Below are 26,039 nucleotides of genomic sequence, written 5' to 3' on the forward strand. Positions count from 1 at the left end.
TCATTTTGCAATTCTTAGCCACTTCAATCTCTTTATAACCCACCGCGTCTTCCTGTGATGTGGACCTAGGGCCTTCTCCTTGCCTGCTAGTGCTCGCTGGTACATCTCCTCTGCCTCCTTTATCTTCCCCTGACTTTGGTAGAGAAGACCAAGGTTGTTGACTGTATCGAGAGTGGACGTATGACGAGGACCGAGGGCCTTCTCGTAGCCTACTAGTGCTCGCTGGTACATCTCCTCTGCCTCCTTCAGCTTCCCCTGATCAGAGTAGAGATTCCCAAGGCTGTTGACTGTTTTGAGAGTGGACGTATGATCTGGACCGAGGGCCGTCTCGCAGCCTGCCAGTGCTCGCTGGTACATCTCCTCTGCCTCCTTTATCTTCCCCTGACTTTGGTAGAGAAGACCAAGGTTGTTGACTGTATCGAGAGTGGACGTATGACGAGGACCGAGGGCCTTCTCGCAGCCTGCCAGTGCTCGCTGGTACATCTCCTCTGCCTCCTTTAGCTTCCCCTGATCAGAGTAGAGGTTTCCCAAGCAACCAAATGCTCCCCATACTGCGATATCAATGCTGTCACCTGACCAATTCCCATGGCGTACATAATTCGCCTGTGGAATAAGCCGGTGCTGAAGCTCAGAATAATTTCTGTCACTTGAACTTGGAACTGTGTATCCAACAGATATCAGTGCCAGTTCATTGAGCTGGGTCGAATCCACATTTTTCTCTGTGCGGGAAAGATGAATGCACCAGTCTTGTACCACCGGGTGCATCGAATAACTTCCCCCTTGTTCCGTAGTCTCAAGCAGAGAGAAACCGACGAGATTCTTGACGCCGGTTCTAAACGCGAGTCCGCCTGATATAGTCCCTTCAAGCCAAGCAGGAACATTTGAGCTATGGTGGCTGTTTTTCATCAATTCATACCAGATATCTCGATTATCAAAGTGAGCAAGTAGCAATAGCAGCGACGCGGCGTTTGGGTCCCGTTTCTGGATCTCATGATATGAGATCATCCATGTTTGTAGCATGTTACCTTGTTGGTACTGGTGTTCAGGGTTTGACCGCAACTGTAACTCGGACCAAGTTTCTTGGTAATACTGCAGGTACTCCGTGATGCTGGTTTTGCTACTGTATTCATAGTCACAGTCTTCAATATACGTCTTTTATAATATTCCTTCCAGAGGTTACTGACCTCCCCGTCTATGGTATCACTATCCGAGATACGTCCTAATCGGTGTATTTGTGCCACCGCGTGTGGTATGTGATTGCATTTATATGTAGGTTAGATTATATGTGTCAAATAAATTCTTTGATTAGCTGAAAGCTAAGTATCTTCGTCGGGAATTTGATCTACGGTATGTATGTCCCTCGTATACGCTTTGTGTTGTTCCCTGGCTTATATTCACAGTGATTCAACATTAGGACTATTTCACTACTTACATATATTCAGAACAAGAATATGCAAGAGATCAGAAAGGCTTCCGCTGGGACCTCCGAGGCAAACAGACGAACAGATATAAAGATAATTCATAGAGCACCACTTGACATATCGCACCGGGGTTGACTAGGCCGAATACGCAATTTTTACATTGTGGTACATGCTATCATCCTGGTCCATCTCGCACAAGGTATCTTTCAGCTCATACCTAGATACCCGCCCAAGAGGGAAGACTTCAGATCGCTGTGCCCATTAACATGCCCATCGTCATAGAGACTCGGTCGAGCCAGGTATAAGTATTCTCATGTTCACTGGGTCTCAAAGGCTGGTAGTGTCTCCTTCCATCAATAACCGAGAGGCAGCTGAGTGCTTCCCATCGGCTCTTCTGTTGCTGATTGTTGGAATGAAACAGCATGCTCCATCGTGAGCCATCAGACCCCAGAATAATGAGCAATTGTTGCAGTAAAGCTGTGGCTGAACCAATTCCTTGCAGGGAGAACTCTGCTAATGCAGCTTAAATATGACAAGGAATTGAACTGAAGAACCCTCGTCTCTCTATATTGGTAGGCCGCTGACTAGCATATAGAGAGCACATATAGTTCAATTTGGATGAGTTGACCAGGATCGTAAATATAGTCACACATCATATCAAGTTGGCTCGCTATTGGAATATCTTTCCTCCTTTCACTATATTTTGCTGCAATCAAAAGGGACATACACTCCAATACCTCGTATTTCTTTTTGTAGACCACTCTCTTAGAGCAAGTAGCATCAGTTACTTGCTGGACAACAGTGGCAGAAAAAGCCTTAACGCATTGTCCATAACTAGAACGGATTTAGGCTCAGGCCATCTTCCGCAATGCTGAAGAAGCTGAGCGATGAAGTCCTCGAATGCAGTAGAATCTGTCGAACCCCGGAAAATCCGCGATAGAACGATCCCGTCCTGGGCATACGCAGGTAGTATCTGATACCGCTGGTCGCGATGGAACTGTGATACTTGCACAGGAGCCTTGCCAAGGGGTGACCAACCTGTGCGTCTGAACCCAACCCTTTTATCACAACCAGATTCATCAACGTAAACCAGGTGATACGATCGAAAATCCGATAAATTATGCAAATAGCATTCTCGCAAATCGGCATTTTGCTCTCTAGCTTGCTGGTGAGCGGTCTTTTTGGACTATCCTTTAGCGATAAGGGCCCTTCTGATGCTGGATGCTGTTACTAAGAACTGGAATTCATCCCAGAGGAAGACAGCCATCTCATCCAGGTAGAGACCGGGCTTTGCATATAGCTGATCGCAGAGCGCTTCCATCATCAGCGGTGTTACGCTTCGTCTCCGGCCTGTTCGAGTAAGGGGTGCGTGGACGCTTCCAAAATGTCGCAAGTTTCTGCGAATATTTATGATTGTAAGCTTGCTGCATTCAGCTTCTTCAGCCATTTGAGAGGTGGTGAGGGACTGGCTCTCTATCACATCACGGATGAGATACAGCTTTGAGAGGGGGAGCCTTGGAGCCATGTTGCATGTCTCAACCTTGGATGACACTCGAGAGTCAGAAAGAAGGACGCATGTTGGCTTGGGAGGTGGACAGCAGCGAAGGATGGCACGCAGGCAGCAGTGTATAGCACTTTCGTGTAAAATACACCATTCAAAGGTCTCACCAACGTCATGTAAAATACACCGTCTATTCTGGGAAGCGGAGGATCTACGACTACAGCATATTTGGATTAGCGCGTTTCAGGTTAGGGTTCGGGAATTAATCCGTGTGAGGATCTTGGTATATCTGATTTCGAATATCACTGTACCTACTGATTTCAACCTAATCCGACAAAACTTCGTAACGCCGTAACACCCACCTTGCTCTTTCTATATTATAGCCCTTCACAGATAGGGATTGCCTTCTTCACATTCTGGACCTAGCCAGGAATATCCTGTACGAAACGACGGGCAATGCCCTTTTTTATTCCCTTACCGATGAAGAATTCTGGGTCTTGGTCTTTGTAGACCTGCTCAAGATTAAGACCATCTTCGAGCGTCACATCGCACGCTTGTCGGAATGCAGGTTTGAGATTGTCATCAGTGACATTTGACTGTTGCCATTCAACGCACTCTTTGACAGCTACGTCCCTGGGTCTAGGGATTTCTAGTTGGCCTAGATCTGTCGGGTCATCTGCGTTTTTGGCGGCGGGAATCTCCATTCTAGTAGCGGAAGAGTCCCCTGCTGCGCTGCCTACAGGGGTACGGAACCCTGTGTATCCACGACCACTCTCTCCTGCTGGAAGCCTTCGTCCGTCTCTGCCTCCTCGACAATTGCGTCGGCTAGCTCTGTTAAATCTACGTCGGACACTTCTGTGGCTGATACTAGTGTCGCGCCTTCTTCTGGCGCGACGGCGACGAATTCCTCGCACAGTACTTCGGGCAGCACTGCTCCTTCGACTACGAAGGCTCCAACTCAGTCAACGAGCTCAACGAGTTCTAACAATGGCACGGCTCCCACGAGTGGTTCCAGCCAGCCGATCTCGACCAATGTTGCAGGTGGCTTGTTGATTCATTAATGGCTGTTGCTGGAGCTGCGATTGGTGCTATTGCTCTAGTTTAGGCGAAGGTCCGAAGACATATATCATATCGCCCCGAGGCCTGACAAGGTCACACTGTCCTTTCTAGTTAATATATTTGAAAGATATAATATAACTAGTGCCCTTATAGTGCTTAAACATGTATGGTACCTGCGATGATCTCTTCAGTTCAACATGTCTAGAGTTGTACAGTTGGATGGATGGATGGATGATTTCATTTACCCTGACCCCTCGCAAAGTGATATGCAGGATACCACAACTATATATGTCAATGTACGTACATGTATCGTATACCACTTCCTAAACGAACTCAGACTCTCGTCGGGCCTGTCTTGGCCTAGTAGCCCTCGTTGCTTGCCCTGCTGCCCTCATGGCGCACGGCTTCGGAATCGTTCTGACGCCTCCGCGAAGTCCAAGACAGCCTCCACCGTCTTGGTACGCGAAGCATTATCTTGCTTACCTCTCCCCCTTTCTCTAGATCCTCCTAGTAGGGTTGACACGCTATTGAACGCGTCGCCGACCTTCCCCCGGAGCTCTCGGCGCAGGTCCTAAGCTCCGGGCAATCCAGCAGAACGTGGGTTACACTTTCCCGCCCGCCACAGACGCATAGGTCGTCATCCCGAAAGCGGAAAGCCTTTACGTACGTTGATAAACAGCAATGTCCCGTCCGCAACTGCGTCAGCAGGTACGCTCGATTCCGAGGCAGAGGTCCGTAGAGCCGTCTCGTGTATTTGGCCGGCAGTGTGATGTCGATCTTACGAAGGTGGCCGCCATCTCTGGATTCTTTCCATTCTCGCGATCCTTCGGCGTTGCGTTCTCTACTTAAGATCGTGCTCAAGTCTTAACGTACACCTATTATCTAGGTGCTTCTTTGAGACGTACTTGCCTGGACTGCATTTACATTACCCACTTAGGGCCTGGCATACCCTAAATTTTAGTGGTTTTAAATAACCCCACGAAACAAAAGAGATGTTAGTATTTGGGACCTTAGATACGGTACTAGGAATTTCAGAATCTAGGTAGTGAAGGCATCCAATGCCAAGCCCTACTGCTAATATAATTCCCACCTGGCAATTGATGGTATGGCTTCTGAGTCACGTGTAGGGTCCAATTTACAGTGGCAGAGCAAGTGTAGTCATGCATGTAGGGTTACAGTAAAAAGCGCTGTAAATAAGTTACAAAAGTTTCCTGATGCGACTTCTCTTTCCCGCCACCAAAACAACCCTGTATCAACCAAACACACCTCCCCCCCAAAAAAAGATTTTGCCTGGTTGCTCACACAACTCAATTTACCGCCATATAAGCCACCCAATTTCCTGCGCAACACCCGTTCAATGGGTAACATACTCCTCCGCCTTCACTGCAGTCGGTGGTTTCATAGACATAAACTTTAAAATTTCCGTCGTACAATGCACTAGCAGAATTCAAGCTGACGCTAGAGTCGATGGGGGTGCAACCGTAAGGCACTGAGTCACCAAATGAAGCCGGCATTGTTCCACTACAATCACTAGACTCATAGAATCCGACAGTCCAGGAGTCGGCGATAGCGGGAGGAAGAATACTGAGCAAAGCCGCCAGCTTATAGAATGTGATCATCATGAGGATTTTTATCGAAGGAACGAGGACCGAAGCAGTATGTGCGAGGAAGATTGACGATTTGTGTGAAAGAGCCTGCGTTTCCTGAAGAGACGCAGATGGTTTGAATGCTTTATCTTGTGAAATAACGACTGTATTTGATCAGTAGAATGGCATATTTATAGTTTATCGACCAAGCTATGAGAAAGGTTATTAGGCGCCCAGCTTCAGAAAGTTATCCCATAGGACTTTAGCCGGGAGGTTACATTCTGTTTTACTACCTCTACGCCCCTACCACCTTCATTTAAACATAGGATAAAACCTTCATATATAGAGGCTATCTTGAATGCTATATTAATTTAAGTTAATTGACTATATTCAGTATATTCTCAGTATGGATCTATATTACGTACCAAGTAAATCAGATGACCACGTAGAAGAATATATAATCATCCTACTTACATTTCTCATATGGTTCTAAGTTACTTTTGAGGGCAATATTGGCCTTTCGGCTAAATTCAATAATCTTACATTAGGCCGCCCACCCAAGTAGACTTCGCCATAACCCGCATTTCAACCCGCAATTCTGCATAACTTACGTAAAATCTCGTAGATCTAAACCTTAACAGGAATTTCTCCCTATTTAGGCGGCACTATGTAAAATGTGGCTTGAAATGGTTGTGGGTTTTCGGTGGAGACCTTCAACCCATTTGCGGGTTATGGCGAAGACTACACCCAAAGGGATTTCAATTCCGGGCTTCAGGCCCCCAGGAACTAAAATCAGGACCCTGGCCGCTGTATGCTAGCGTGCCAGGTTATCTAAAATACAAGAAATTGACATGCTCAATGATATTATCAGTCAAGGAACATGAAGATACCCTATACCTTAGTAGTGAATGTTGTAATTCAGAGGAAGATTGATTCTTTAGACAGGAAACTTGAGGGTTTATATACAGCATCCAGCTCAGGATTGATTTCTAATCAATCCTGGTAATTCCGTGACGTGGAGGGATTGATTCCGGTGCATACGATAGATCACAACACTCAGAATTACAACACATCCGTTTCCCATTACCTGCCAGGCTCTTGCCCCAAGAGATTCCTTGTGGATTTTTAATGAGAATTCGGTAACGGTGCAGTAGCGTGGCGTTTACTTTGCTCATGTCCATACTGACCTTGACGACCGCTGCATTCAGGAATACCGGCTCGCATACTGAAGTAGAGGAACCCCGGGCTCGACTAAAGAAGATCCCACGGCATCCACGGCAAATAGCAGAGTTGCTCAAAACTCTGGACAAGGGGGTGTAATAAGCACTATTAGATAACTAAAATCCTTCACTGGATGAGGCTTGCCATATAAACTGACCGCAGGATATAGCCAACCGGATCTATATAAACGATGGGAATTATTTTGACGTCTGTAGATCTTCTGTCATCAGCGTTGTCTGCGTGTAATGTTAAGTAACAACCCCCAAAACAACTCTTTCTAGGAAAAAACGTATTCTTGAAATATCTCGACAGCCAAGGGCCCTACGGCTCTGAGAAATTGTTCAAATTTTAAGTGAGGGCGACCGCTATCGTTCGATACCAAATTGATTGGGAAGAATGGCTGCGATCGTCGCCACGGGTGCAAATGCACACAAACTGCCCCCCGAAAGAGGGTCGGGGGGAGAACACCAAAATCAACAGCGCCCCTCGCCAACATGGACAAAGTCGCCCAGGCCGCGCAGGTGGTGCTCCAGCACATCAGAATGACGCGCGAAATCCGGGTTGATGACCATATTACTGGCTTCGTTAACCAGGTCCGCCAGTACGCACTCAACGCCCAGCAGGGCGACGCGCTCGCAATGGCGAAGGTCACCCGAACGCTGGAGAAGCTGTCCAATGACACTTCCCAGGCCTTCACGCGCCTAAGCGAACGTATGACTATTATCGAGAAAGCGGCGACTGCCATGTCGTCAAGCACGAATACAACGATTAGTTCGACCCAAGCGGCGGCGAACTGGACCGGCTTCCGGAACACCAAGGATTGGCTGCGAGGACTTGTCTAAGCGGCCAGCAACGGCACGTCATCTCCAGGAGTGTCGGAACTTGAGCTTCAGGAAGACCGTGAGGTCACTATTAAGGTGATGAGTAACCGCACCCAACTCCGGATGAAGACCCCGAGAGAGCTCGTTGAGCAGGCGGAGCGGCAGCGTGAGGCCGTAGCGAGACAGAGGAATTCTGCAGCCCAAGCTGGTGGGGCATTCTTCGTCGCAGCTCGAAAGCTGCCCTCTGGGGATATTACGATGGTGGCCAACAGCGCGGCTGGTACGGAACTCCTCCGTAAGCACACCGGCTGGATAAAAGCATTTGGAGCGGATGCTGTCATTCAGCAAGTGAGTTGGGGAGTTGTGGCCCACAGTATACCTGTACGCCGAATGAAGCTCTCTTCGGAGACGATGGCTAGTGTTACGGCGGAACTACAGCGTGTCAACGGCCATACCTGGGGTGGGAAGGCAGATATCTCGCATGTGAGCTGGTTGAGACGTCCTCCGTCGAAGCAACGGGAAGGGTCTATCGTGATTGAATTCACAAGCCCAATAGTGGCCAACCATGCCATTACCGCGGGGGTTATCTGGGAGAACCAGGTTCTCCAAGCTGTCCAATTCTACCGTGAGGGTCAATCCAAGCTATGCAAGAAGTGCCAAAAACCTGGGCACATACAGTTTCATTGCCCCAACGATACCAAATGTGGCTACTGCGCTGCCGACCACTCGACCTGGGAGTGTGCGGCAACCAAAGGCCAAAACGTTACTATCAAATGCGCCAATTGTGGCGATGGGCATCGTCCAGTTAGTGACAGTTGCCCGGTGAAGCAGGAAGCGGTAGCTATAGCCCGGCAGGCTCTACTCAACTGTCCAGCATGGCACCGTATCCCGCTGCACTCCCAGGACTCCGCGAACCGCGGCCAAAATACTATGTCCCAGAATAGGCCAAACTGCGCGGCTCCGGCTGCCGAGCCTAGGCTAGACGCATCTATTCATGTGCTAGAGGCACCAACGGCCACCGGAGATGCTCCTGAACTAGCCGGTTCTAATAGTCCATCTCTCGAACAATTCATTAAGCCAAAGCGGGGCCGACCGAAAGGCTCTAAGAATAAGTCGAAGAATAGCGGTGCGCCTACCTTAGGGCATACCGACAGCGTTCTAGTAGCAAACCTAGGCCGTGTCACCCGGTCATCCCAGCGGCAGCGCCAGACTCTAGAGCAGAGGACGGCGGAGACTACGGAATAAATTCCTATCCTCTACGGAATTACCAAAATTGATTTCCAATCAATCTGGATGCTAGATATGTATATAAATCCCCAAGTTTTCTATCTGAAGAAATTAAGCAATCTTCCTCTGAATTTACACTAAGAGAGAAAGAAAGATCTCGAACGGCTAATAAAAGGGGTCGTCAAAGAGAGATGAAAGCAAAATACGGTAGATTAAACCCTTAAGCCTTGCTAGCTAACATGGATATGACTATGAGCTATTCCGCGCTGTAGCATCAGCCACGCTTATTTTCGTTAAATGTGATGCCTCTTGTGTTGACAACCAAATTCTTAGTGGGTCTCTAGACGCGGCAGATATTTGTCGAGTTGTAAGCCACCATACCAGCGACACATGCACAAGCCTTACGTCAAATAAAAGCCTCGAACCTGTCTAACTGTTTACTTTTTCTACTTTCGATTTTTTTCGCGTAATTTTTCCGTGCCCTACCCTATCGTTGCCACACTAGCAGATTAATAAAGCAGCATATCCAATGGCCCAACTCGTCCTCGCCCTTCTCGTCCTAACATCCTTCGGTATGCCTTCCCGTAGAATGAACATAAGCTCACGCTGATTAATCCTACACATGGTAGCTCCGGGCTTGGCTCAGGGCAGGGATCTCTGTCTACAGTGGTGTACACAGAATATCCCACACGCAGCTCATGTATAGCGCTTGCAGCACTCGGAACAGGACCTTGTTATATCTGTGGACCTCACAAAACCAGTGCTTGGGTATCTCCAGTCTCAAGGCTTTTGCGGATCCATCATGAGTCTTTTGGTCGAAGATCAAGACCAGAATGATATCGCAAATGCCTTCCATATATCATTGGGCCAGATTGATTCTTTGATAAACCGGCTCCAGAGCTTTATGGACCCACTCGATGAAGAAGCAATCATGGAGTTAATGAAGAAATGGATCAAACAGATTCTCATTGTCCAGGATGGAGCTTTTGCCGATGTTGATTTGATGGGATCTGTACGCATCCTTTGTGAGATTCTGTCAATTGGACTCGTGTCTTTCTCTGGCTCACATGTGTGCCGATTTGATGACAACTTATGGGATCAACAGATGGAAGAGATCCCTATCAGTTTCAATGAGTATGCCTTCAAGCCTCGAAAGCTGGCTTGTCTGGAAGACTTCATTGGAGGCCCTGCATGGGTTCTAAGCAAAACTCGCACCCCAGCCGAGGTGCTTCAGCAGCCCCGTAGGCCAAATGGAGGTTATGGCCAGGCGCTACGGGAGACGCAAAAAACACATGCTGGCGAGCATCCCATGGCATTGAAGGAGCAACAAGAGCTGAGCCAACTGGGAATGAAAGTTTCCTTCACCGTTCAAGATCTTCAAGAATTGTGGGGTCCTGTGTCGCTAGTGGGAGGCACTGGAGATGAAGGACCCGTCATTCGGACAGAAAGAGGTTTCATCGTCCCGGTCCCAGGAAAGCGCCAGTCCCCAGTATATGGAATTGAATGCCACTGGGCGACCGAAATCCCAGATCGCCTTTTCAGGGAGAGCCGCAATACTGTAAGGACTCTTTCGCAGGGATCTCAGGGAGTATTTTAGACACAGACAACGAGTTGGGCATCTGTTCCAGCTGGCAAAAGTTTGGTCGGACAATGCGAAAAATAGAGTTATACTCAGGTAGATAGTCCGGCTGGTGGGAACAGAAGTGGTTTGGAGCAGACTGATCGTACTGCGGAATAAGCGTCTGGAAGGGTAAATCGGTTTCATTCTTAAGGAGACTTTCCTCCTCATCTCTCTGGAGGTAGTCAAAGGTGGGCATCTGCTCTTGGTAGTCCATGTTGTCACAGGGCAGCGCCGTGTTGCCTAGTGGCGACAGGTCCTCCATTTAAATCGTACTTTATGGCGGTTTGGCGGACGTGCGTCTTTTCACCGACAAGCGGTGGCTGATGGATCTTTGATTATTAGAGATCGTACTGTGTTGAAGTATCTGGGGACATGGACGAAAATCTAGGGTCATCCAGCACTCGTGTTGACCTTGAAGCTCTGGTATAGACTCTAGAGGGTGAGCCTGGGCAAGATATCAGCTGGCATTTACTGTCTTGCAGACGATCCCCTCGTACCTGCCAGCTTTTAAAAATGTCTGTCGAATAGCCTTAAACAAAGTATATCAAATACGGCATTTTTAAATTGCCTCTCCTAGGTGATATAAGATGAAAATTCCATCTGTCGTATGAAATTTGCAGAATTGCAGTGGATGCATGGACGTCTTCTCCCTACTGTTCACCGTGTGCAGCGCAATGCGGTAACTGGTATCATAAAACCAACATGAAGCCTCAGCCGTTAGAAATTACCTTCATCTGCTGCGATGCCGCTGCAGCCTTTACAGTATGACACGACCATAAACATGTCTAAACGGAGAAATTTAGTTCTTTTCAGTATTGACTGAGTTGATTCTATGCAAGCCCTCTCTGAGGTATCGGTTCCACTAGCATCGAAAACTTAATGTTCAACATACCCGCCCCCTAGTAGTCGGGCCCTCACCGCTCTCCGTTGGTGAGGGCCCGACTAATTACTAGGGTGCGGGTACTGTGCCTCCGTTGTGCGCCGGCCTCTATCGGGAAGTTCTAATCTAGTGGATGCAAATCGTGCGGCTAGAAAGTTTTGATAAACTGTCTCCGACATAATGCTGACCTCTTCGAGAAGCGATAAAGGTCTATAACCCCAAACACAGATCGAATTGGACGCTAATTGTGCGAGTGTTCGTAGTGTAAGATCCCAGACATACGAATAGTGACGCATCTCAAGATAGTGGAGGTTCTCGAGAGATATCAGGACTAGAACAAGCCACACTTGTTCATCTCCGCCTTCCAAAGCATCTTCCCATTCGGTGAGATCTTCACGTGTCACCGTGAAGGGTTTGATGAGTTCTCGGGAGAGCTTAGGATCATAGATGCCATTCTTGTCATCCTTGTTGCCGAGGTTTGGAATTCTCAGTTCTCGGACAGTGGCTCCTAACGACCGGTTAAGGCGAGCAGCGTGTGCCAGAGGGACCAGGGTTTCATCATTGTCGAGCGTAACCTTTGAGTAGACCTTGGCGAGCAACAGGCTTCTCCAGCTGCGACAGACCTGAAAGAGCTTATGTTGGGCATAAAAGAACGCATTGCCCTTATAGGTCTAGTAGGTAGATATTTGAAATTAATGGCGTTGGTGGTCTAATAAATCGATTTAAAATAGTGGTAGTTGGTTCGCTGGCCCACTCGCTTACGGAATACGTTAACTAATCCGCTTATGGTCTAGCTTACGGTCTAGCTTACGGCGATTTTCCAGGGTCTCGGCTAGTTGACCCAAATTTTCCAGGGTCTCACGCGGATGATCTGGACATAGGCGTGTTCCCCAAACTCTTCTCTAAACAGTTGTTCCCTTCTTAAAGTCGAGTCTGACCCTAGCAAAGTGGTATCAATTGCATTCTTGCAGCAATTTTAATCAATTAGATCATTACGACATGGTTTCCCGAAGCCTCTTTCTCCTCGGAGCCGCTGGCCTTGCTGCCGCTCAGTCATCCGTCGTGTCGATGTTTATTATCGATACTGACCCGCAACCTTTGGTCGGTTCAGTGATCGGCGAGGTTCGTGCGATGTGACCCCTTCAGAGATATCAGACTAATAAGTCAACACCCAGAGTGCTGAACAAACCACCTATCTCGTTCAATGCAAGTCTGGAACACCCAGCGATGAGTGTGGCATGGGTCCCGGTGTGACTATGATCTGGGGTCCCAGTACCGCCGTTTGGTCGATGAATGAATCGCCTGCATTGTATGTTGAATCTCAGTTTCATCCGAGGTTATCGCGAAGTAAGCTTATCTAAACTTGTTTCCCAAATAGCTACGGCAGTGTTGGCTGTTCTATGGGCGGCACCACAGCCGCCGTGTGCACCGAGTCATTTGGCGGCAGCGAGGCCAACTTCCCTGGAAAGTCGACTACTTCTCTGGGGAAAGACGATATCACTCTTCTTCCAGTCACGATCACTGCTGGTCCTTCGAACGGAGCCTCGGCAATGACGACCACAGCTCAATCGACCGAGTCGCCATCCATGTCGAGTGTTAGCACTGGCAGCAATACGTCGGGAGCTTCGGGCACAGCTGCCTCTACCATGTCCACTGGAAATAGTATCGGTGGTATTGCGCAAATAACTGGGAATGCTGGGCTCGCCTTCGGTGGAATGGCTGTGGCTATGGCTGCTGTCGCTCTGTGAAAGTAGGGTCTATTTGCAGCCTGGCGAACATCGTCCTGGCTAAGTGGATGGATTCGAGAATTAATCTGGTTCGATTCGTGTAATTTTACGTGGCCGAACGGGAATATTCTGGAATTTCCAGAAAGATATGACTAGTTTTGACACGCTCTTCCGATCGGAGCAAAAGGTCATCATGTCGATGGACAACATCGTCGACTCTGTTTTCACGGCGCCTTACAATGTGACGATCACAGCCCTCTACTACGACGATGTGGCCATCCGTACTGCTCGTGGGTGGGCAAGTGTCCAGCGGACAAAAGGTGTGGTCTCTTCTGCTTCTGAGCTCTCAAGCTGACTCGCGGCAGAAAACACGAGGCTCGGCACCGCAAGCTCTTCAAGTGTGATGAGTCTAACTGTACCCGTAAAGAAGGGTTCGGCCACCATCAACGACCTGGCTCGCCATAAGAAATGCGTCCACAACAAGAAGCCTGAGCGGGGGCCCAAAATGGTGTACATGTGTTTTGGGAAGCAATGTTCTCGTCGGGACAAGACGTGGCCGCGCTTGGATAATTTTAGGCAACATCTTACACGAATGCACGGCGACGAGGACGCAGATTTATTACTGAAGAGGTACCTGAAATAAATGTCTTGTTCGATGGTGCTTCACTGATTAATGCTCTAAATTCCAGGTCTATGGATTGGTATGAGTCTGCCGCCGCTTGCTCGGATACGCAGTCTGTCGATGTAACCGGCTCACAGGATGAACCCATGTTTGACACACCGAAGAATCTGGCACTGGCTCCATCCATACCGAAAATTCAGCCTGATTATGATTGTAAAAGTGTGGACCTCCTTGATTGCAGGGAATGGACCCCAAAACCAATTGGGGGTACACAGAACTGTACAAACCCAGAGATAACCCCGGCCCGGGCTTCACCACTCGACAGGGATAGTGAAGATAAAATCAATCTCATCAATGCAGCCCCAGAAGCATTTTTGGCCGGCGCAGCCGACAATCTGATCAGGGCTATGGCCAGGATTATAAGCAGCCGCGCCCTCAAGGAAGCTCAAGAATCCCATCAAGGAATAAATTTGGAGAACGATAGCACCCAGATATCCAAACTTCAGCGTCATATGCTACAGAGTGTGCTGGCAGCAGCGCTGGAAAGGCTCTCGGACGAGCACACCGCTTCGGATGATTCGGAGAAAACGCGAGGCTGGTTCCAGTGCGATACTTGTCCCAAACGCACGCGCCTGCGTTGCGAGATGAAGTAAGAGTGTCTCTCAAGTTGCTTGAAAGCTGTGCCTGATAGTCAACCATCGACAGAAAACATCAAAAACGCCATGAACGTCCGTACGGCTGTACATTCCCTCACTGCCCCAAGGCTTTCGGCAGCAAAGCCGATTGGAAACGCCATGAAAACTCTCAGCATCTCCATATCCCAAGCTGGTTCTGCACGTTTCACGACTCACAAACAGACTCCTGTTGCGAGAAACTGTTTTAACAGCAGGATTCTTACATGCAGCACCTGCGCCAGCAGCATGGCGTTCCCGAAGCCGGCATCAGGACCTCGGTGTGCTCAACCCGCCTTGACATGGCCAGCCAGTCAGAGTTCTGGTGCGGATTCTGTAACCACGCCATCTCGCTTCGAAATGACAGCCAGGCAGCTTGGGATGAGAGACTTGATCATATTGATTCGGAGCATTTCAAGAAAGGGGAGAGGGGCCAGGGTTGGTCTTTTCCATCCGTCAGTGCGATCTTTTTGTTAAATCCAGATGGTGTTCTGGATGAGTGCTCTGGTTCACCTGGACCAGGCCGGGAAGAGAACCCGAAGAAGCGCAAGTTGGCAGCCCTGTGACTGTCAAGAATATATAGTACAGTGTATTTTTGTTTCTCCCTGCATGAGCAGTCAGATTGGCTGCCAGTGCCTTGTATCTTGTCTTTATTGAATAGAAGATAATGGCGCTGGTTCTACCAATTAGACGAATAGTCCCGAGGTCATTGGATGCGCTCGTCTCCTGTGTCTGTTCTCCAGCATGGCCACTTGTTCTGCGAGGGAATCAGCATCTGAACCAAAAAATAGAAACCAAAAACATGTATATACGTTTAGCATATCGTTCTTCTTTAGCTTTGACATCTCCATCTCCAGCTTCAGCTACGTCAGGAGATGACTGGGAGGTAAACATAGCCTCTGAGAAGAGCTTGACAAAAGGGTCCGGCAAATATTCGGTACGTATCCATCAGACGGAGTGGAGTTCGAAGACGCGCGGAGATGAGGAATCTGCAAAGTTGATATATGCAATACAAACCCGGTAAATACATACCTACTCCCAGAAAGCCACAATACAGTCACAGCGTACCTCGTGCAGCAATTTACAGGCGCCGTTCGACTCCAGAAGGAATCGGCGCAAGTCGTCGTCGCCCCAACCCGGAGCCCCAAACCCCCCGATCGACCACCGCCACAGCAATGTTTCCATATACTGGAAGCAGAGCTTACGACCCTGGTTCACTTCGTTCGTCTCTTGCACCAGATGTCGGGGATTGATGTTCCAGGCCGTCCTGGCCCCGAGGTACACGGTGTGGCTGACGTCTTGGTCGGCGTGCAACTCGCCATGATGAGCCGCGAAAGTGATCCACGTACTTGATACCGTCGATGCGGACCTGCGAATAACCCCCATGCGTCACTGCGTATGGGGAGAAAACGGGTGACGCTGGCCAGATGGGCGGGACGGCGAGTAGGCCGCCATACTCCTGCTCAGTGAGGTGCTGATTGTGGCGTGGGAAGTGCTGGCTCAGGATCAGCTGGCGAACAGCCTCAGTCAGGCGGGTGGTGGCAAGCAGGTGGACAGCCATTGCGGTCTGAGTAAATTTTTCATAGAGAAGTGTAATTGGACGTTCTCGGTGCTCAAAGGGACTTTTTTGGGACAAGTTGCGCGCTGGAGGCGAAGGGCCGAGCAAAGCGGAGATAAAAGTGTCGAGCATACAATCAAGGCAGCTTGCGAACTGACTGCCAAAGAAGACATGATGACAGCAGAGTGTGGAGGCTTTTGTTAACTATTTACCTGTTGTTGTCTTGGCCACTCTACATGAAAGTCCCCTTATAGATCTCCAACCGCAGTATTGGGTCTCTACCAACTATGAGAAATCACTCGGGGACTGTGAAGCCCACAAATGTAGAAAGACGTGGACGCAAGGCCCATACAGCGGAGTCTAAGAATGAAGCAGCACGTGAGAGGGACATCGATAAGCACCTCTCGGCCCGTGTCGCGTTTCCTCCCGCCCAACTTCCCTGCCGCCATGGCCCTTAGGCCTGCTTGACTCCTCCTGCCCATTTTCAAATACTGAGTTTCTAGTCTTCTCTCAGCTTTTATCGCTGCCTCAGCTTCCCCATGCCTCTGGCTTTGGCCCTGTCGGCCCCAACAACATCGTCCCTTCCACGATGATCAAGGCAATCTTCTACAGCAAGTTCGATACGCAGGAGGGTCCGTCAACCTCTCAATTGATCAAATCACATTGCTGACATTGCAGCGACCAGGTCCCAAAGTCGTTCACCAAGTCCCCGACGGAGCTATCGTCCCCTCAACCACCGCGCCCTCGCAGCCGCTCTTCCTCACCTTTGCCGACGTGTCCTTCTTCGTGATCCCTCGCCAAGAGCTCTGTGGCAACCTTCTACAGGTGTGCACCAACGGTTATCGCATCCTGGGCTATCCGATCTGCATGAAATCGCCGCGATACGACCGCAATGAATTCATCTTCAACTTCTGTCTGGTGCTGGCCGAGGAGGAGGACTTCAGCACGTACAAGAGCGTGGTTCAGAAGCTAGCCGATTTGATGCACGGCCTTGAGGAGCAGAGCGGATTCTTGTCCCGCGATTTTTCTAAAAGCGGCGAGGGCAAGGTGTACAGCCTGTGCGAGATGTTGATGGAGGATCTGAACAATTACTGCGAGTGCATGATCCCGATCGGTATATTGTTCTCGTTTTGACCTGATATGGATTCTTGCTGACGGGCCTTCCCAGATGATCTCAATACGCTAAACATCAAGCTCTTCCCTGTTTACCCGTCACCTCCCTCTGTCAAGGCCTGGCAGGTCCCTCTTTTTACAGTCCGATATCAAGCATTCATGGATGAAAATTGGGATTTGACGATGCAACGAGTATGATTCTATGATACCAACTCCCAGATCTGTGAGATTCCCGGCTGACCTTTCTTGCAGATTGTCCCACACATCAATGGCGTCAACAGCATCCGCATCATATCTGTCCTCGCGGATACTGACTTCTCCTTAACCTGCCGCGCCATTCGACATCTCCTATACTATGGCTGTCTATTCCTCTTGGACATCTTTTCTTTCTCCGCCATTTATGCTCCGACAGCACAGTTTAGCTCCACCATCGCCGCAGACGAGGCAATGCAACTCGAATGTGCACGATATGTAAACACCCGTTTCGCACCACACCCGCGAATAGGGCCTTCAATGCCACCACAGGCCCCCACTACAGCAAGCCCTGGCAGAGGTCCCGGAAGCGCGGGCCCTCTGGCAAGCCCTCTCACCGACAACGCGCCAAGCATGTCCCACGGCGACTCGCGCTTCGATGCCGAAGAAATTTGGCCTCTGCTCGGGGAGCCCGAAGACAGATACAGTCCTGAGCATATTGAAGCACCGAGCAGCTCAGAAGGCGATCCACCCGCCTTAGAACAAGGCCCCGGGATAGTCGATGGCGTTAAGATCGTCGAGCTATACGCCAGCCTGAAACAAGGTCAGAGCGTCAAACAATGGTACTCCCAGCATAGCCGCGAGCTGGCCAATATTGATATCCGCCGCTTCATCACCTTCGGCGTGATCAAGGGGTTCCTATACCGTGTTCACAAATACGCCTGCGCAACGGGCCAGCCGGCACCAGCGCCGCGCTCCTCCACCATACCCACCTTCACGTCTACTGGCCCATCCTCACGCGCCACGACGGGAAATAACACTCCCTATGCCGCGTCCAGCGTGGGTGATGACTCTGCTGTGCTGTCCCGGGGTGACCTGAGCCGCGAACGTGCCGGTTCACTCCAGCACGGGAGCCGCAGCGTCGTGGTGGGTTCGTCTGGCCTGTTTGATGATGATAACGATGATCCCATCGATGATCGGACACTGTCAAAATATCTTGATGGGACGCATTGTTTTGACCAAATCTGCACTGAGCTGGAGATCAGCGAGCGTGAGCTTACCGCTAGATTGAAGCGGTATCCTGGGGAGGTACTTATTCTCCACCGGTGATCAATCATAATGTTTCTAACGTCTCTAATATTCGCGGTTGATACCCTACTGACTGGCCTACAATATTTCCACCCATTATAAAGGTGTGTCAATCGCCTAATTATTCCTGTGGCGAATGGCCCTGGCTCCCGTCGAGGCATGTCCTCAAGTGCCGTGTAACATTTAATATTACATGCACATCCTCACAAACTGAAGACCAGCTCAGAAATAAATATAATTGATGAAAGTACCAAGAGTCAAATAAAGATAAGCTCTATTTTAAACTAGTTTACTCAGAAGCTCAGGAGAGATGATTAGGGTCCACTTGCGCAAGGGTGGGACCAACCGAGCTGTAAGGTTCCGAGGTTGGTGCTTTATGGCAGTGCCTCACAGACGCAATCGGCGCCCCAGGTTCCTGAGCTGGAATGGGACCCTGAAGACTTGGATGTTGACTCTGTTGCATAGCCACCTGCCGTGCACGTGCATTCAAATGGCCGAGAATGCCGCGTAAATACTGTCTGGCCAAGGTGACATGTTCAGGATGCTCTGTGCTCTTTGACAGGGCGACTAGCATCCGACGTACCTGGGATTCGGACTGCAGATGCGGGCAAGAACGATTTCGGCCGAAATGCGCCAAACCACAGAGTGGGCAATACTCGACCCCGGCGAGTTTCAGTGGACAACTGCCACGACCATGGTGCTTCTTGCATGCGGCGCAGGCCAAGCGGAGATCTCCGGTGTCATCTGTACTCATTGGTCGTACTGGAGGAGGCGACCGGACTCGAATAAAAGGACGGTGTCTAACCTGTGGCGGAGGCTGCTCGCCCGCCATATCCATGGCATCTTCTTCGGCATCCCCGAGAGAGTCTGTTTCGTCACCTTCATGGTCTGCCGGTTCAAATTCTCGATCAAGGTCGCCCGTCTTCTTTTTCACGGGCGTGGGCTCGCCATCATTCTCCTCCCCTTTCGTTCGGTAGTTGACTGTCGTTCTCTTTCGCTTGCCACGGCCAAGCCCCTCGGATTTCCGATAAGCCTCCTCGGCTGCTGCGCGTTCACGCTCTTGGAGGATCTGATCCCAAAGAGTGGTATCCACAGGTGTGTCTTCCCCTTCGGTCACTTCTTCGAGGGTGCCACGGTCATTCTGCCAGACACGAGCAAAGCTGAACTGTGGCTGCTCGGTCGAGGTACTGGCCGTGTCGTGAGCGATTTTCTCGGCATGTTCCGCTTGGCTTCGATCCAGAAGCCTGTCAATAGACTCGGAGGTGTAGGTAACGTCTGCAGAGTTATCGTCGTTAAATAGTGCATCAGCACCATGCCGAAGAATAGATTCCAGATCCTCCTCGACTTCATCATCCTCCATGCGCTGGATGAGCACATGGTCCAATGCCAATTTCTTCTTGCCCTTTTGCATAATCCTTTCTTCCACGGTAGCTCGTGTTATGAGCTGGAACACAAGAACAGTATTCTTCTGGCCAATTCGGTGAGCGCGCGATAGTGCCTGCAGGTCTTGCTTCGGGTTGAAGTCTGGATCCATGATGATGACGGTGTCTGCACTAGCAAGATTGATGCCGACACCACCAGACCGGGTCGACAGGAGGAATGCAAAGTATGGGGAATCGGGCGCATTAAAATCATCAATCTGGATCTGTTTCTGCAAAGATGACAAGCTTCCGTCCAGACGACGATACTTGAGCCCAAGACCATCAAGGAAATCCTCGACGATGTCCAAATTTGGTAAGAACTGACTGAAAATCAAGACTCGGTGCCCGCGCTCGCGCAAATTGGGGAGCATCAAGCCCAGCAAACGCAGCTTTCCAGATGCCTCGACCAAGTGCTGGTGAGAAACAACAGGATCAGGGCTCTTTTCTTCGATATTCCGGTTGTAAACAAAGGGGTGACAAAGACACTTCCTTAGCTGCATCAAGATGTTATTCAAATTGTAACGCTCGGATTTTTTGAGATGGCTCGTTTGCTTCTGGAAGATCGCCTTAATTAGGTCTGGGTTTTTGCCGAGGATTGACTTGTAGAGTTTCTTCTGCACAACAGACATCGAAACGGGAACGATGATCTGCACCATCGGCGGTAGGAACGGTAGAACTTCAGCCTTGGTGCGCCGCAAGAAGAACGGTCGGATCATCTCATGCAAGGCCCGGATATTGTCCGAAGTGAGGTCCCCATATTCCTCTTCCAATTGTTCCGCATGTCGTTGTGGGTCAAGGAATTGGATCAAGTTGAACAACTCCCGAATGTTGTTCTGAAGAGGGGTCCCTGTGAGTAGGGCGCGGAAACTGAATTTCATGCGTTGAAGGCATTCATAGAGCTGGCTCTTATCGTTCTTGAGACGTTGTCCTTCGTCAACCACCAAGCCTGCCCATTTGATCTTAGCTAGGACCTGCTTAGTTCCTCCGTCGACCATACTCTCATAGGACGCGATCACCACGTGGCACCGAAGGTCTTTGCTGTCTTCAGTGAACATCTCGTAATTCCGAGCCATTTGGCGAGTAAAAGAAGAGCCATAATACGTGACCACCCGAAGTTTGGGCGCCCACATCTTGATCTCGCGTCGCCAATTCTGACACGTCGAATTGGGAGCAACAACCAAAAACGGCCAGCAACCATGCTTTTGAATCAAAGTCGCGAATAACCCGATGACCTGGATGGTCTTGCCAAGGCCCATGTCGTCAGCAAGGATGCAGTTTGTCTGCTTTATAAACATATAATACAGCCAATTGACACCATCTAGCTGGTATTCCATAAGTTCGCCCCCAGTCATCAGCTCCGGCTGCGAGCGCAACACCAGCTTTGTCTCAAAATTCCGGGCTCGAACCCGTGAGAGATGGGTTTCGAGAGCAGCGTGAGAGGGAGGACGGATGGCATCCCGATATATCCAATCCTCAAAAGCGAGCTTGAAATCGCTCCATCGAGCAGCCTCAAAGGGGAGCGGAGGGAGTTCCCACACTGAATCTTCATATGTCAACCCTTTGTACTTGATATAGGCGCGTTCAACCATCTCAGGATTTGCCTTGTCATCCGGCATAGTCGCAGCGTCCGAGTAAACGACATCAAAAACAATATCAACTCGTAGAAAGTCCTCAGGAATGGCCTCCTCGGAAGTCCAAATGGGCTTGCGGGCCTTGGGTGAGTTGAAGAATGATCGACGCATGCTCGTTCTGCTCACACCCCAGAGCCAGTCACCACGTTTCCACGTAGCGCGGAAATAGGACAGTTTCTTCCATTTGACGAGATACTCCTTATCGGTCTCGGGGACAGCCTCCACTAGTTGTGCGGAAGCCTTGGCTTCGAGGTTGGCGGGGCGCCATGCGACGATGCCCTCGACATCTCCGGGGGCATCAGAACAATCCCTGCACTGCCAGTTCAGGCTGTACTGGGCAAAAACTGCATTTATATCAGATCTTACGACAATACCTTCTTCCACTGGCAGATGTCGTATATGAAAAGCCCGTTGACAACCGACACAGCGGAAAAGCACATTGTTTACGTTGTTGACTTGAGACGTATCAAGCACAGTAACTGGGTCTGTGCCCCCATTTTCAACTCGTAACTGCTGCTCCTCGCGTGCTGTTAGACGCTGTCGGAGAGGCTTGGACATAGGGCCTTCCTCTTTGCATTCTGCACAGCAGCCCAGATGGGGAGACAAATCGTGCCTTGTGTGGGAGTCTCCCAAGCAGCGATGGCATTGAAGAATGAAATCATTCTGATTGATCTTCGTGACCAAATGATCTCGATTGGCTCGACTACCCAGACAGAATTGATGGTACGAAGAAGTACATCCTTGGCAAAATACCAAAGGCCCTCTCTCAGGATGATCATCGCGAATATTGCACACGGAGCAATAAGGGCAGTGCTGTTGCCTGAATTCGTCATGAAGCGGACGCTGGTAGAACACTTCTTTTGCCCCAGTGAATTTCGGTTGTCTTTTGGCAACAGCTTTAGCCTCGGAGATATCATCCTCCAATCTTTCTCGCAGATTGGCTCGCAGGGGTTTCCTTTGCCGAGTTGAGGTGCGAGTGACCCTGGACAAAGTCATGTCCGACTCATCAGAGGTGCGATTGTTTCTGGCGACCCCCTCCTCAAGCGGCGCCGAACACGCGTGGGCCTAGCATCGCTAGCTGAATCTTCGAGATCGCTATCCACAGGATGAAAGAACCGAGCGTATCCGCTTCTTTTTGAAGCTGCGCGGAGGCGTAAACCCCGAGCGCTGGATGATCTGGACGACTCCACTTCGGATATCTCCTCAGATGATGGGCCATCGATAGATAGAAAGGTGGATGGCATCGGATGCCGTCCTCTAACGACTTGGATTTCATCCTCGCTCGACTCTCGGGCGTCGATGAATTCGGGTGTCTCCTTGAACTCGGCCAGCGACTCCAGTCCGTATTCCAGGTTCGACAGCCGTGAGTATGAAAATTTCTCCAGCTCGCCACTCTGGAGTTTGACTGTATAGGTAGGTCCCTGCGGCTCATCTGAGTGCACGTCCAGGATACGGTCAATAGTAAAATGGCCGGGCAGGAACTCATAGTCCTCTGGATTGTCGATCGATGGGACATGAATCGCAAATTCTGTCCTTCTGTGGGCTGCCGTATCATTGACACCCACCCGGCGTTGTCTGGTTGGGATGGGTGTGGTGGTGCGGGATTTGGAGCTCTGGAACTGCTTCCATAGTTGGGCGACCGTCGCGTCGGCGTCTTTGCAATGACGGAACCGGGTCGCAGGCATGACAATCAGCAGCGGTAGGAAGCCGCCAACGCGACCCCTACCAGGAAGGAAGTGATCAAGAGCGCTCGACGGATATACAGCAGAGGAAGGAGGGAATTGAGTCGGAAGGAAGACGCGTTGACGCGGAGAGGTGCCTGAGGCGTCAGTGTAGTGTTCACCGCCCCGACAGATAAAGGGTCGATAACGAGGCCTTCCTGTTTGGGAGATCACTTCGTCAGTACTTTGTTTCCATGATTATTGTTATCTGCTGTCTGTCCCTTCTGGTCTGCCGGATCTCCCTGGTTTCCCTGCACCTTGTGCCGACCGTCGCGTAGCTGCATGTTGTTTGTCTCGGTTGCCTACTTGGGCTCGTTCATCAGGAACTGTATGTAACCACTTTCACACAGCAAGAGCAATGTCCGGTGAACTCGGAGAAGGCACCGGTCCCTCAATACTACCAAGAATTGGATCTACAGGGCGTGACCGGCCGGGCTTGTCGAGGATAAACAAGCGCCACTGGGGGCCAAAGCCGGAAAATCTCCCGTTGACCAACCAGCGCAAGCATTATGCTTCTTCACTTGTCGTCACTCGTCACCGTGGTCCCTTTCCTCCTCCACTGACCCGATTCGGTTCACTGGATATGGCCGTCTTCTAAACAGAGCCCGCTATTCCCATTGAGTCAATGGGTTGGAAAATCACTACGTTTGCCTGTTGAATATTGCCCCCAACCCCTTGATCTACCAGAAAATAGGCGGAATACGAGCTCGCTTGCGTCGCTTCCCCAGAAATCTAACAGGTATTATTATTAATGATAGACTGCACAGCCTCAAGATTCACGGGTGGCAATCGCAATGAATCATATCCAAGACCTGAGGATCACCATCCTCCCTGACCAGCAGTGCACAGGTGTTCCTTGCACGGCATGCCCCATGCAAGATCGGCTGTCAATCTTAGCCTAACTAAAAACTTCAGCTGGATCAATCGCGGGGAATTGGACGGAGATTATCCAGTGTACCATTAATGGGCTTGGTGATTAGCATGCACTGCCAGTCAAAGCATTTATCTATAAATATTGTCCCATGGACGCCGAGAATCAACGCTTCAACCGACATCATTGAATTGCAACCTTGGATTTCTCAGTCATGATGCCTCCCCTTTCTGTTCTCATATCCCTGAGTTTGGCTACGATCGCCCTACCTGCCATTGCATCGCCGTTGCATGATTCGCTTGTTCGATCCGGTGCCCACAAAAAGGGCGAATGCGGCCCTGTGGCTCAGTACTATAACCCTACGCCGGAAAAGTGGGATGCAGCCAATACCGATGCCTGGCTAAACCATTGGTGGACTATTATGGCCCAGAAGCGGACCAGCAACCACAATGGCTTTGCTGGTGCCTTCGGTGAGTATGCCATAGGCCAGCCGGACTGGTCCTGCAAGGATGACGGAAATAATGGCAACTGCGATGTGAATGTTTGTGGGAATCCGAAAATAAATAGCCTTGGAAACAGTACCCAGCAGGCATTCTACGTTTTGGAGTCTATCAACCAACTGAATGGGTTCTTCGAAGGTCTGGACGAGACTTTCGATATTGCCGCTATTGTTGCCGCCCTAGACAACGATGAGATTGTCCAGAATTTCTGGTGGGATGAAGGCTATTGGAACGCCCTTATCTTGAAGGAAATGTTCAACATGATTGGAACCCTCTTTGGGGTTGCTGCTGCTGGGTTGGGATCCGAAGTCCTTGGAGTAGCTGCCACAATGGTAGCTGGTGCTGGAGGTGCTGCTAATATTGCTATTTCCCCACAGTCAGTCCATCTCTAGGCCAGATCTAATTATGCCAGACTAACGACCTGAAAAGGGACTCTACCGATATAACCAACGCGGAACTCGGTCATACCATGGCTCAAGCTGTGTCAAACGCCAAGAGTGCATTTATAGATATCAATAATGCCCTCATGCGTGGTGATAACTACCAAGGCACTGGTGACATTCGAAAGTATCTCCAGAAAGGTGCGTGGGTGAACTACCCGGGTCTGTCAAAAGATGCAGCCAAAAATAGCATGATCTCTATGCTTCAGTCCATGATGATCAACTCCCTTTGGCGTATGCAGCGGGTCTTCATCCTCGGTGGCGCTTCTTGTGACGAGAATCAGGGCATTGGCAACGGCCCGAAGAGCAACCAGGGAGAGAACTACATCTGTGACGACCAAAATCGTGCCTGGTACTTATATTATTGGCAAGACAAGCCAGGACCCTTCTCTGACAAGGCATGGGGCTGGGTTGCTCGGCCTTGGGGCTCCGACAGGATGGGCAAGTCACCGCTCTGGGAGCAAGAGGGTAACTCAGGTCCTTTCTGGAAAGATCTCGATCCCCTAGTGAGTCCATATTCTTCATTTTCCCCACAGGAATACCAACTGATTCATCTTGTATCCAGGACGCTATCAAGTCCTCCGTCAAATCGTATGAAGCTGCTGGAAACAATTACAACCCTCATACTTTCACTTCTCGAATGGGCAAGATATTCGCCTCTGGCTCGAATGCCTTCAAAGACGGCGCAAGCATGGAAGGCCTCTGGACTATACCCGTCTGCGACATCAGCGCGACCGTTAATAACTACCCCTATGCTCAGAAGGAGTATATACTCCAACCTTACGGATATGACAATCGTCCTGTCTGGTGTGGCCCCATCTGTGGTGGGAACAAGAACATGACAGCCGACTTCTACAAGAAGGCCAATTTCAAAGGGGACATGAAAAAGCCATTTCTCTATAGCTGTGCGGAAAACGGTAGGACCTGGAACTGGCTCACTGGACATGACAGTGGCTAAGCCCTGGCGGAGAGGGCCCAGGGTCTGCAGGACTTTTCTTGTCGAATATCCTGTGCGGACCAAGAATTTCATGTTATTTATTGTTATTTCCTGCCTTACAAATTTTATGTACACTTCTTTCCGATGCTATCTTTTGAGATTCGATTCATCTCCGTGGACTTTATGAGCATTTCTGAATAACTCGGCAG

General features: G+C 50.0%; 10 protein-coding genes across 10 annotated transcripts; 5 read left to right on the plus strand and 5 right to left on the minus strand.

Annotated features, from left to right (window-relative positions):
* On the minus strand, positions 1-1,020 carry N7474_006138 (tetratricopeptide repeat protein; the record flags this gene model as incomplete). The annotated part of the gene is made up of 1 exon (XM_057197553.1): positions 1-1,020. The coding sequence occupies one exon, from the start codon at positions 1,018-1,020 to the stop codon at positions 1-3; it is 1,020 nt and encodes a 339-aa protein (XP_057054949.1).
* Positions 1,021-3,344: 2,324 nt separating this feature from the next.
* N7474_006139 (uncharacterized protein) lies at positions 3,345-3,626 on the minus strand (the record flags this gene model as incomplete). The annotated part of the gene is made up of 1 exon (XM_057197554.1): positions 3,345-3,626. One exon carries the CDS (start codon positions 3,624-3,626, stop codon positions 3,345-3,347), a length of 282 nt encoding a protein of 93 aa, XP_057054950.1.
* A 6,012-nt stretch (positions 3,627-9,638) lies between these two features.
* N7474_006140 (uncharacterized protein) lies at positions 9,639-10,433 on the plus strand (the record flags this gene model as incomplete). Its single annotated transcript, XM_057197555.1, has 1 exon — positions 9,639-10,433. The coding sequence occupies one exon, from the start codon at positions 9,639-9,641 to the stop codon at positions 10,431-10,433; it is 795 nt and encodes a 264-aa protein (XP_057054951.1).
* Positions 10,434-12,336: 1,903 nt separating this feature from the next.
* N7474_006141 (uncharacterized protein) lies at positions 12,337-13,085 on the plus strand (the record flags this gene model as incomplete). Its single annotated transcript, XM_057197556.1, has 3 exons — positions 12,337-12,459; positions 12,513-12,646; positions 12,716-13,085. 3 exons carry the CDS (start codon positions 12,337-12,339, stop codon positions 13,083-13,085), a joined length of 627 nt encoding a protein of 208 aa, XP_057054952.1.
* A 127-nt stretch (positions 13,086-13,212) lies between these two features.
* Positions 13,213-14,923, plus strand: N7474_006142 (uncharacterized protein; the record flags this gene model as incomplete). Its single annotated transcript, XM_057197557.1, has 5 exons — positions 13,213-13,384; positions 13,430-13,694; positions 13,754-14,335; positions 14,378-14,414; positions 14,573-14,923. 5 exons carry the CDS (start codon positions 13,213-13,215, stop codon positions 14,921-14,923), a joined length of 1,407 nt encoding a protein of 468 aa, XP_057054953.1.
* A 635-nt stretch (positions 14,924-15,558) lies between these two features.
* N7474_006143 (uncharacterized protein) lies at positions 15,559-15,918 on the minus strand (the record flags this gene model as incomplete). Its single annotated transcript, XM_057197558.1, has 1 exon — positions 15,559-15,918. One exon carries the CDS (start codon positions 15,916-15,918, stop codon positions 15,559-15,561), a length of 360 nt encoding a protein of 119 aa, XP_057054954.1.
* A 586-nt stretch (positions 15,919-16,504) lies between these two features.
* N7474_006144 (nitrogen permease regulating protein NPR2) lies at positions 16,505-18,330 on the plus strand (the record flags this gene model as incomplete). The annotated part of the gene is made up of 4 exons (XM_057197559.1): positions 16,505-16,547; positions 16,601-17,029; positions 17,084-17,220; positions 17,281-18,330. 4 exons carry the CDS (start codon positions 16,505-16,507, stop codon positions 18,328-18,330), a joined length of 1,659 nt encoding a protein of 552 aa, XP_057054955.1.
* A 280-nt stretch (positions 18,331-18,610) lies between these two features.
* N7474_006145 (uncharacterized protein) lies at positions 18,611-21,919 on the minus strand (the record flags this gene model as incomplete). The annotated part of the gene is made up of 1 exon (XM_057197560.1): positions 18,611-21,919. One exon carries the CDS (start codon positions 21,917-21,919, stop codon positions 18,611-18,613), a length of 3,309 nt encoding a protein of 1,102 aa, XP_057054956.1.
* A 434-nt stretch (positions 21,920-22,353) lies between these two features.
* On the minus strand, positions 22,354-23,046 carry N7474_006146 (uncharacterized protein; the record flags this gene model as incomplete). Its single annotated transcript, XM_057197561.1, has 1 exon — positions 22,354-23,046. One exon carries the CDS (start codon positions 23,044-23,046, stop codon positions 22,354-22,356), a length of 693 nt encoding a protein of 230 aa, XP_057054957.1.
* Positions 23,047-24,167: 1,121 nt separating this feature from the next.
* N7474_006147 (uncharacterized protein) lies at positions 24,168-25,851 on the plus strand (the record flags this gene model as incomplete). The annotated part of the gene is made up of 3 exons (XM_057197562.1): positions 24,168-24,829; positions 24,883-25,399; positions 25,459-25,851. The coding sequence occupies 3 exons, from the start codon at positions 24,168-24,170 to the stop codon at positions 25,849-25,851; spliced, it is 1,572 nt and encodes a 523-aa protein (XP_057054958.1).
* Between the last annotated feature and the right edge of the window lie 188 nt (positions 25,852-26,039).

Source organism: Penicillium riverlandense (assembly GCF_028828495.1).
Source record: "Penicillium riverlandense strain IBT 135883 chromosome Unknown utg000003l_segment0_segment0, whole genome shotgun sequence".
Lineage (NCBI taxonomy): Eukaryota > Fungi > Ascomycota > Eurotiomycetes > Eurotiales > Aspergillaceae > Penicillium > Penicillium riverlandense.